Source organism: Mus pahari, chromosome 5, assembly GCF_900095145.1.
Source record: "Mus pahari chromosome 5, PAHARI_EIJ_v1.1, whole genome shotgun sequence".
Classification (NCBI taxonomy): domain Eukaryota; kingdom Metazoa; phylum Chordata; class Mammalia; order Rodentia; family Muridae; genus Mus; species Mus pahari.
In genome coordinates, this window is record NC_034594.1 from 65,013,376 (window position 1) to 65,024,528 (window position 11,153).

Below are 11,153 nucleotides of genomic sequence, written 5' to 3' on the forward strand. Positions count from 1 at the left end.
CGATAAGCTCAACAAAGCTCCATCCAGTGTGTGTGTGTGTGTGTATGTGTGTGTGTGTAGGGGGCTGCCTGGCTTAGATCTGTTGTCACATCTAATGTGACAAGGTTCAGATGAAGGAATGAACAATCACCACTTCTGCCGTAAGCCAGCACTTCCCTTGGTGGGCCTGGCCTTAGGAACAAGGTCACCCAGCTCTGGGACCAAATGGACAGTGGCTACCTTAGTACCTGCAGAACTCAGCTAGTACTAAATGGTGACCTTTAAGGGGTGAGCAAACATAGCTATGTCTAGCCACAGAGGGAATAGCCTGACTGGTCATCTGGACTTCTGCAGTGCAGAACTCAGTAACATATATTATCCAAGTGGCCAGCTTGTGCCCTAGGGACATGTAAGCCCCTCCGTGAGCCCCAGGTGCCCAGCAGAGGTCCAGAGGGGCCAAACCAGCCTGTTTTAGCTAGGGAATAATGTTGCTCACAGTAGGCTGGGTCTTCTGACATCAATGAGTTTCATTAAGACAACCCCCTACAGACGTATCCACAGCCCAACCCAATGCAGACATCCCCTCATGGAGACTCTCTTCCTGGGTAGTTCTAGGTTGTGTCAAGTTGACAGTTAAAGCTAGCCATCACAAGCATCCTGGGTGGCGCTGGGAAAAACTGTGACCGCCCTTGTGGACATCAACAAAGGTTGCTGAGATCCATTCCTTTGGCCTATTCACAGATGTTGGGGCCAGGCTTGAGAAGTCAGCTATGAAACCTGATTCTAAAAGAGCCTTTGCGGGCTGGTGAGATGGCTCAGCAGGTAAGAGCACCCGACTGCTCTTCCAAAGGTGCGGAGTTCAAATCCCAGCAACCACATGGTGGCTCACAACCGTCCATAACGAGATCTGACTCCCTCTTCTGGAGTGTCTGAAGACAGCTACAGTGTACTTACATATAATAAGTAAATAAAATCTTTTAAAAAAAAAGAGCCTTTGCTTCCCTCGTGTGGAACCTCAGCTGATAATGGACGCTTGGACGCTTCTGGAGGTTGGGTCCCATTCAGGGGAAATAGCCAGTGAGGGAGAGGGTGGAGCACGCAGCCAGTGCTGGCTGGGTGGGAAGGTAGATGATGCCCCCCCCCCAACACACACACTTGATTTCTATAATGAGGAAGTTCTCTGCAGCTCAGTTTCCTCTCCCTTGCTGAGCGCCTGAAACAGGAAGTCAGACAGTTAAGCTGGTAGTAGCAGCAGAGGCAACTTCTGAGAGGCAACAGGCGGCAGGTCTCAGCCTAGGCAGAGGGCCCTTACCTACTTTGCTGGAGTGTCGGTCCTGGGAGTGGCTGCTGACCCAGTCCAGGAGACCCATGCCTGCCATGGTTCCTGGGTGGAACCATGGCAACATCACCCGCTCCAAGGCAGAGGAGCTACTTTCCAGAGCCGGCAAGGACGGGAGCTTCCTTGTGCGTGCCAGCGAGTCCATCCCCCGGGCCTACGCACTCTGCGTGCTGTGAGTACCCCGTCCCCTCCCAACTGTCAGATCCAGGGACCACTGAGGGGTGGATCCAAAGGGCAGCCCCTGTAATGGGGGTTTGAGTTAGTTTTATGCCACAGGATGGTGGGACCTGACTGGCACTTCGTTGCCCTGTGGGGAGGGGAGAGGTTGGGGCAGCATCTGAGGCCCGCTTTGGACCTTGGCGTTGGAGTTCAGGGAGCCTGTGTCATGACAGGCTTGTGTGGTGTTAGGGCTCTCTGAGTGACTCCAGTAGTCTCCTACACTGCAGCCCTCCATGACCTGTGGTGCCAGGGGTCTCCCTGAGCTCCTGTGGCAGGCGCAGGGACCCTCACTCAGAGCCAGGAGGCCTCACTGGTGGAAGGTGCATTGGAATGCATTTCGGTCAGCTCTAACATCAGTCAGGGACTCAGTGAAAAGCAACCATGGCCAAAGGGCCCCCTCCTCCACCCTGCTAGTATGTGGTCTTAGAGCTAATTCTATTTGGGGAGCTGAGTCTGGGGTGCACTTAATCAGGAAAGGGCTCCTCGTGTAGACATTTTATTAGAGGCTGCAAGGACACAGGAAGCCACAGAGTTGCTCTTTGAGTAGGTCTCTGTCCCTCCTTGCACTCAGCTATGTCCCTACCTATCCGGGTCTCTGCCCCCACTGGTTCCCCCCACAGCCCAGTGTGAAGATGTTGCTGAGTGTGATGGTTATCCTAACAACAGAGGAAACAGCCATTTTCTGAAGGTTCCTTTTTAACACTCTGTCCATCTAGTGTCTGAAGAAGGCTGCCACCCCTATAGCCCTGTGGTTTGACCCTGTCCAGGCTTCAGGCTGGAGCAGGGCAGGAACAGTCAGAAAGGGTGTGTCTACTTGAACAGCACAGGTAACATCTGATAGATTGTCCCTGGACTGAGAGAAAGATCTTTCAGAGCAGCTAGGGTCCCCCCCCCAATCTTCATGCAGGAGGGAAGTGGGTGACTGACCACAGACTGTTCTGAGCTCTGACTCATGTTGGGACCTGCTGTGCTAGGCATTTGTTGGCTAGTTTCATCTTCAAGAGAGCCAGGAGTGGGGGTTCTATGAGCCTGCAGATAAGGGCCGTGAGCCTGGGCAGGTTACAAACAGCTGAAAATAAGGTCGTTTGCTCCCAGAGACCACCAGTTTGTGCTGCCCTACCTCCTACCACCATCAGGCTGGGCATGCCAGTGGATGTGAGTGGAAGCAAGAGGAGCTGGGGTGTTCACAGAGTTGGGGGGTGGGGGACGGGGGCACTAGAAGCCAGTACAGGCTCACGGCTGGCTGAGCATCTTGTGCTGGTGGCGTTCACAGCCAGCTTCCTGCACACCCACCAGCGTATTTCAGGAGAAGCACTGCAGGTGGCCTGGACCTCCCCAAAGCACTGTCCCTTGGGGAATCTACCGGTGAGAGGCCCTGAAAGGAAAGAGGGCAGGAAGGTACTTTTCGGTGTGTCACAAGTTCAGCCTGACCCTACTAACCCAGTTATATATTTTTTTTCTGTCCCAGTGGGATTTGGGCCAAGGGCAATTCTGTTGGGAGTTGGCAGTGGGCTGAGAGACTGTTGCATGCATTGGTTGCAAACGCACACCATGGTATGGGTTCTCTTGTGCTAAGCTGGCAGCATCTGGAAGGCTGGAGTAAGAGCAGGAGGAGCCTGAGCCAAGACCAAGGGGGCTTGGAGGACCTTCAGGCAAACAGAACTTGACCTTGCCTTTCTTCTTCACCTGACTCCCCCGCCTCAGCTGTCTTAAGTCCATGCAAAGCAAAAATGATACGGAGATTTTCAAACTAAAGGAATGAATACCACAACCTCAGTGTGTGGTATAAAGCATCCTATTATGACCCCCCCCCTTAAAAATGCAGGAAAGGCATACTTTTTAATTTGAAAAATTGTTAGAAGCCTGCCTTTTAACGCAAAGAGACTTAACTTCCTGGAAAACAAACAAACAAACAAACAAACAAACTTTACACCCTTACTTTCCCCTGTTCCCTGTGGATGATGGAACCTCGCCCACCTCATCCCTGCCCCCTCGCCATCACCCTGGCCAGAGTCCAGGCTCCTGCCCGAGGAGATCAAGTCAGCAACTTCAGGACAGCAATGAGGTCGAGGTCAGAGACGGGGCTGCGGAGGAGAGATGGGCATGGGGTACATGTGGGATACAGGGCAGCTGAGCTTTCTTTGGTTTCAGGAGTGATAGATTTGGCACATGTGCTGTCTTGCTGGACATCAGCCAGTCTGTGTGGACTCTGGGGCAGGCAGCCGTGGGTCAGCTGCTGCTGGGACTCCATCCATGTTCCTTCTTGTGACCGAAGGGACAGCAGTAGGGGCCCAGTGCCCATGTTGGGTTTGTTTGGCCCTGTGGGAAGAATGCAGCATTGTGAGGAGAACCTTCCTGCTCTGAGATTTGACTAGATATAACATGGGAGAGGGAGGTAAACACTTAAAGACAAGGTAGCGATTCAGTACCACCCACATGACAGAGGAGCACACAGTCACCCCACACCCTGACCTTTGTTTCCTTCTGAGAGATCAATCCTGTCACTTATCACCAAGCAAGAAGGCTTTTATCTCTTCTCAGTCACCATTCAGAGAGCCTTGGTTTAGGGGAGCCTGGAGTTATACTGGGGCCCCGGAGCACTGGCCTGGGGAGACCTTGCTAGTATGACTAGAGTTCTGGTCTACCTTCCTTGAAAGGGAATGTGTGTCCTTTTGAGTGGGGCCTGTGTCACCTTCGCTCATTTGTAGTCAGTTCCTCCATGGTGGGTCAGCTACCTTCCCGGGAGCCTGTGCACCCTGCTGTGGGGTACTGGCCAGGTGGATGGAGACCTTTTAAGAGGCTCATGAGCAGGGACAGCGAAGCTACACCGTGCGTTGCAGAGAAGATATAATGCTTCCGAGGGTAGCTCTGCCGGTGCCGGGTTTGTGGGTCATCCCAGTAGCTTCTTCCTGCTGAAGCGACATAGGAAGAACTTGAATGATGACCCGGCACTTGGAAACAACCTGCTTTCTCTAAAAGAGATGACCAGGCCAGATTCAAGTAGGTCAAGTTGGTTGCTGTCTATGAGAGTGGCATTTCTCCGAAGCTTCTCTGGGGTGCTCCCTCCCTTGCAGGGAGAATGTGGTTGCCTCTGGTCTAGCCCAATGTGTGAGGGATTCCCTCAGCAAGTGGTCTTCCATAGTGCACCCAGGCATAGAACACCAATAGCCTTGGTAGCTCTGGCAGTGCAGAAAGAAAGGAGAAAAGGCATGGGACATTTACAACCAAAACTGCCCTCGGAGAAGGCATGCTAGTCTTTTGAAAGAAACGGTGTGACCAGCCACTGGGTGTGACAAGCCTGCCAGGGGAGATAAAAACGGGCCGTGTTTTTTAGGACTACTGGAGAGCGGGGTGAGGAGCACACCCTCACACTGTACCACACTTGTTCTTTGGTAGAAAGAGAACTGCAGAGGAGGAGTTGGTGAGGGTGAAAATGCCTAGCCGAGGGGTCAGGGCATGATGTCATCTCCCCTCCCCATCCTCCATTGAAAATGTCTAGAAGGTTTCCACAGCATGATCATGACTTTTGTGCAAACACAGTGTGGCATTGTTTTCCATATCTGGCATTGGAGGCAAATGAGGGAAATACCTGCATAGGCAGAAGCCAGAGCTGAAGGCCTATGGGCTCCTGATGTCTGCTGAACATGAGAAAAGGCCTTTGTCTGAGACGGATGCTCTTAAAGACTCATTGTGTCCAAGACCAGGAGGAAGGGCTGAACCCAGGAGGACCTATCTAAGGCCTATTGTATCATTTATGTAAGTGGCAGAGTGACTATGTTTCTGCCCATGCCCAGTAACCTGGGCTGTCTTCCCAGGTACATGGTAGGCACTGGCTTAGGCGCATAGGTTAAATTCACCTACAGTGCAAGGCCATTAGCACTTCTTAATGATCCCATCTCTCTGTCTACCACAGAGATGGAACAAGAACTGCTATCATTTCCCAATTCATGCCAGGCCACATAGTCCCAAGGAGCAAGACTCTGGAGCTGCCTGGAATCTCTTGTGTCATGTCGGCAAGACACCTAGAACCCCAACTCCAAAGTGAGGCTGGCCAGACCAGTTCACTGGCTTACACTGCCTCAGCTGAGGTTAATGTACACACTGTTAAGTCACCTGTCCACATTCTAGTTTGTGGTTCAATGGTCCTTAGTAATGGTCACAGAGTTATGCAACCGACACCACCATCTAATTTCAGAGAGTTCTCATTATTCCCAGAAGAACTCCATACATGAGCAGCTGCTTGCCACTCCCTTTACTTCTGACCTCTGGAAAGAGCCAGTCTACTTTCTGTTTCTAATGCCTGACTTGTGCATTTTGTGTATGTGAAATTATACGGCATGCAGCTTTTGACGTCTGGATCTGTCCACTTGGCATAATGCCCTATGCTCATCTGAATTGTAGCAGGCATCCATTGTTTGATAACCCACTGTACGGACACACCACACTCACCGGTTGAGTGGCATTTGTCACTGTTTTTACTTTTTGACTGTTGTGAACAATAGTTGCTATGAACAGTCATCATTCAGCCTCTGTGTGGATGTCTGTTTGCAGGAGTCTTGGGGAGTGAGAGGCAGACCTGTGGTGATTTTATGTTTAGCATTTTGAGGAATTACTGAACTCTTGTGCTCAGCTGTAGCTCTAACCAGACATTGTGAGGGTCCAGTTTCTCTTCTAGTTACTATCTGGGTGTGTGTGTCTGTGTCTGGGTGTGTGTGTAGGCACATGGGTACATTTGCACATTGTGTGTGTGTGTGTGTCAGTCAAAGGACAACTTCAAGAGAACCCCCTACCATGTGGGTCCCAGGGACTGAACTCAGACAGTCAGGCTTAATGACAAGTACCCTTACCCTCTGAGCTACCTTACTGGCCCCACCCTTTTGATTTCTTTATTTAAGACAGAGGCTCTCAATGCCCTGGAACTTACCTAGGTTAGGTGGGCTGATGTTAGAGGCACCAAACCCAGTTAGTGGTCAGTCGCTTGTTAATGTACAGTCTGGGCATCAAACTCAGGTTCTTATGCTTACAAGGAAGCACTTTATCAGCTCTTATCTCCCCAGCCCTTCACTTGTTTATGTGTTTGTGAACTATGGTCTCACATAGCCTAGGCCAGCTTCAAACTCCCTATTGTAGTCAAAATTGGCTTTGAAGTCCCGATCCTCCTGCCTCCACTTCCTAAATGTATTCACTGCGATATCTGGCTGTCTTTTTATTCTGCCCAGCTTAGGGGCTGCAAACCAGCACAGCATCTAACTGTGGTTTTAGTTTGTATCCCTAATGTTAATAACGCTAATGGGTCATTTGTATTCCTTACTTGGAGAACTGTCTATATAGTCTTTGCACATTGAAATAGCTATATCATTTCAACGATAAGATAGGAGGACAGGAGTAATATGGATATTCCATAGCCTAACTTGAAACAGGCTACAGTGCACCTCTGGGTGCTTTGCATATGTAAAATTAGAGCTGGCCATTAGTTTTTAGAGCTGAAAGCAACCACTGATATCTCAGAAGCAGAAGACCCATCTGTGGAGAATTTTCCATGACAGGAGAGGAGAGCAGTGACAGTGTCACTTCCGGGACTTCCTGGAGGCCTCTGGGAGACACAGAGCTGTCATGTGGGGCCTCCACAGAGGAAGTACTCAAAGCGACTGAGGCAGGAAGAGGACTTCAATGACGCAAGAGTGTCTGGTGGCTGCGGAGCCACCGGGGTTGACAGCCTGGAAACCTGGGGAGGGAGGGCCCTGGGCACAGACAGCAAGAAATGCCTAGGGGACTGGGGGTAAAGATGAAGTCTAGGAGAGAGGCTGGCCTCCACGACCTTCTGACCTGAGCTCCAACTTAGTAAAGAGATGCAGAAGGGATAAAGTCCTCTGGTCACTAAAATGCTAGACATGACACAGAATGTTCTATGGGAGGAAACCCCATATTGGTAATTGTGGTGGGCACTTGCCCTTTGTGAGAGAGGGTGACGGAGGTGGGAAGAAGGGGCCTATGAAATGTTCAGGGTCAGATTTACTACAAACGCTACAGATTGGCTGTCCTGTAGAGTTGCCCCTGAACTTAGTGGGCATGCTCTTTTTGTCTCTGTTACTTAGAAACCCATCTGATTGGGCTAGAAAGATGGCTCAGTTGGTAACATGTTTGTCTTGCAAGAAAGTCAACCTGAGTTCAATCTCCACAGCCCACATGGTGCATGTTTGTAATCCCAGTTCTAGGAAGGGGGATGCTGGAGGATCCCCTGGGTTCATGGGTCAGCCAGACTAGCTGAATCAGTGAGTCTCAGACCATGTCTCAAAACAAACAAACAAACAAACAAACACCAAAACAACAAACCCTAGAGGGTATCTGAAAGAGGACATCATGATTGTCCTCTGATCTCTACTCACACATTATGTATGCATACATGGGCCCTTACACACATACATGGGGACATACTGTTAACATGTGCTAGCATCCATCAATTTGGGTTTACTTTGCAATTGAGATAACACTGTGGAGGGCTGGCCAAAGGAACCTCTGTAAAAAGAGAGTGCCCACGTGGCCCTGCAGCTAGCTGGAATAGGCAGTGTAGGGGTACACAGACCGGGTGTTAAACAGCAAAGTCTTCTTTCAGGGTGACAGTGGTATTGGTGGTGTAGTGGTACACACATGTGTATTGACTGCACACTCAGAAAGCTGAGCAGGGAGATTGCTGAAAGTTCCAGACCAGCTTCCCAGGCTACATAGTGAGGCCCTATCTCAACTTCACCCCCACCATGAGTTAAACATAAAGTAAAAAGTGTAAAATAAACAAAAAATTGTCACCCAGTCACTGAGAGACTGGTGCACGCCATCATATTTTATTATATTATCACATAGTATACACACATACATACCCATACACACATATACACACACATACATATATACACACACATATATGTACACACCACCTTTCATTTGTGGTCTGGGGTTTCCAACAACATCAATTTTTCCTGCCTAGTTAGAATCTCTTTTTTAAAATCACTCTTGCTGGAAGCCTAGGCTTCTCTTTCAGGATGTTTTGTGCTTTATGGAATGATTCTTTGATTGGCATTTACATTACCAGCAAGCTTGCTCTAAGTGTGGCAGCAGCAAAAAAGGTCTTCCAGCAGAATTGCTATGTATGTTACTGGTTACAAATCCCCACTGCAGTTAGAGCACCAGCAGGAACCATCTTCAACGACTGGATACAGAATGGCAACTTGCTTTTCAGAAAATTTGACTTAATTTATGCTTCTGGCAAGCAGCATGAGAAAATGCCCACCTCCTTCCAATATTCTCAGATTGTTACTTTTAAGAAAATTGGAGTCATAAGGTGAAAGGTCATCTGTGATCATTTTGTTTTGCTTTTGATTGCTGATCCTGTTTGAGAGGTTCGCTGGCCATTCTCTTTGGGGGATGGTCCTCTATTCTCTTAGCTTCTTTTCTTCAATTAAGACTGTGTGTAGCTTGGGAAGAAGGATTGTGATGAGTCCCAGACTACCATAGACTGTATAATGAGGTCTTGTGTTAATAGAGGGTGGAGTGGGGCTGGAGATATAGCCTAGTGGTTAAGTGTTTGCTTCGCGTGTGTGAGGTCCTAGGTTCAATCCCCAGTACCAAGGAATGCTGCAAGCTTTGCCATCTGCCTACATGAGTTCTGTCATGTTTGTTGCAAATATAGCTTCACGATGGTCTGCCTTTTAGCTGTAGATTCTCTGACATGGGAGGGCCACTGTTTTCTTCTGGGACTTCTTCCTGGGATTTCTAACACAGAGACTCCTACACACAGAAATTCACTCATAGAGGTTAAGACTGGGTCTTTGTAGCTCATCCACTCGGGTTAAGGGAGGAACCTCCAGCAGTTTATCGAATGACACTGGGCCCCAGCCTCCTCATCTGAAAACCGAGTATAAGAGGATCTATGCAGTAGAATTGTTGCATGTGTTGATGTGTGTGTCTGCATCATGTATCATGATACAGACAAATGCGGCAGCTGTGGCTGTTATTTCCATATGTTTTATTGTTCACATTGAAGGCTAAATCTTATTGGACTTAATAGATGACAAGTGATAAAGATTTATGTGTATTTTTCTCAAGTAACCATCTTTCCCCCAACCTTTTATTAAATGATTTATGCTTTTTCCCTCCATGGTTCCTTTGTCTACCATATACCAAGCTCTTTCTGGGTTGTCTATCTGTCTGAGAATACCCCCCTATACCACTACCATTACAAAGACATAAACATAATTTTTCAAAATGTTTTGGGGTTATTATCTCTTATATTCAAGTGTTTTCCCGGGTAAACCAGATAGTAATATTTTTCAGCTTGCCGCTGTGACTTTCCCTGGGATGGCAGGAAATCCTAATGTAAGCCATGAGCTTGACAGTCTTATTGTGTTCCCTCTTTGATTGTGTAATATTTTTTCATACAGACCTTGAGTGTTTCTTGTCTGGGTCTCTGCTGATGACTTTTGTGTTTTTGTTACTGTTGTGAATGACACATTTCCCCCACAGTTACTGGCTCATGATCAGTGGTTGCCTGCATAGAATTTTATGCTTTCATCTCTCATTCTGTCCCTCTCTTTGGACACTCCTCACTCATCTTTCAGCTGCTTCTCCTGTCTTTTCTTTTTAAAGAAATCTTGTTATCTGTGGTGTGCGCGCACACGTTTGTGCTTGCCTGCACACGGGCCAGGAGGCGAGATGAGGACACCTGCAATCCTGCTCCATCACTCTCTGCCTTGTTCACTTGAAACAAGGCTTCTCTCTAAGCATGGGCCTTGCTGGTTTTGGCTCTGCTGGCTGACCAGGTCCAAGCCTCCTGTCTGTGCCACCCACCCACCCCACCTCAGCACTGGATTTATAGATGTGTGTGACCACAGTTCAATTTTTCTTAAATTTACAGACAGGACCTGACTATGTATCCCTGGCTGGTTTAGAAATTACAGAGATGGGCCTACTTCCCAAGATCCAGTATTCAAGGCACACACCACCACACAGACCCTCTGCCCTGCTTTTTGACGTGGGCTCTGGGGATCTAAACTCAGGTCTTTATGCTCACACAGTGAGCAGTCTTACCCAGTGAATGTTCTCCCCAGCCCCAACTTTTCTGAATAGGCCTTCATATCATCTGCAAATCAGGATCATAGTGTTTGCTTCCAAATGCTTACAACCACTTTCTCAAATGTCATAGCCTATTATATTGGTCAGTATTTCTAAAGTAATAGAGTAAGAACTGTTGGAAAAAGAAAATGTCTGCCTTAAGGAGAGCTTCACATACCGTGCCACCAGGTTGCCTTTTGGTCAGGGCGTTTTATTACAAGCACCAGCATGGAGATGGGACATGTGGGTTCTGGGAAGGCAGATACCCATCAGGGCCTCCCCAGGTTGTTTCGAAACGATGAGTTTATTTAAGGCAGAGGCAGCTCCTTTATGCCCTTTGTTGGGTTGGGGCCCTCCTCTGAGGGGTCATGTTTTCACAGGTCTGGTGACACTTCTTCTTCTGACAACTGGGGGCTGGGGACAACAGCTTCTTTTAGAATCAAAAGCCCATTTTTGCCCAAAGTATCTTCTGAAAGAGAGAGAGAGAGAGAGAGAGAGAGAGAGAGAGAGA

At 48.6% G+C, this 11,153-nt stretch overlaps 1 protein-coding gene across 1 annotated transcript in view; it reads left to right on the top strand.

Annotated features, from left to right (window-relative positions):
• The first annotated feature begins 1,168 nt into the window (after positions 1–1,168).
• Inpp5d (inositol polyphosphate-5-phosphatase D) overlaps positions 1,169–11,153 on the top strand; it is a 108,004-nt gene continuing 98,019 nt past the window's right edge. Inside the window, exon 1 of the mRNA XM_021197872.1 lies at positions 1,169–1,490. Coding sequence (XP_021053531.1) covers positions 1,348–1,490 — 143 coding nt within the window. The 5' untranslated portion in view covers positions 1,169–1,347. The remainder of the gene's footprint in view (positions 1,491–11,153) is intronic.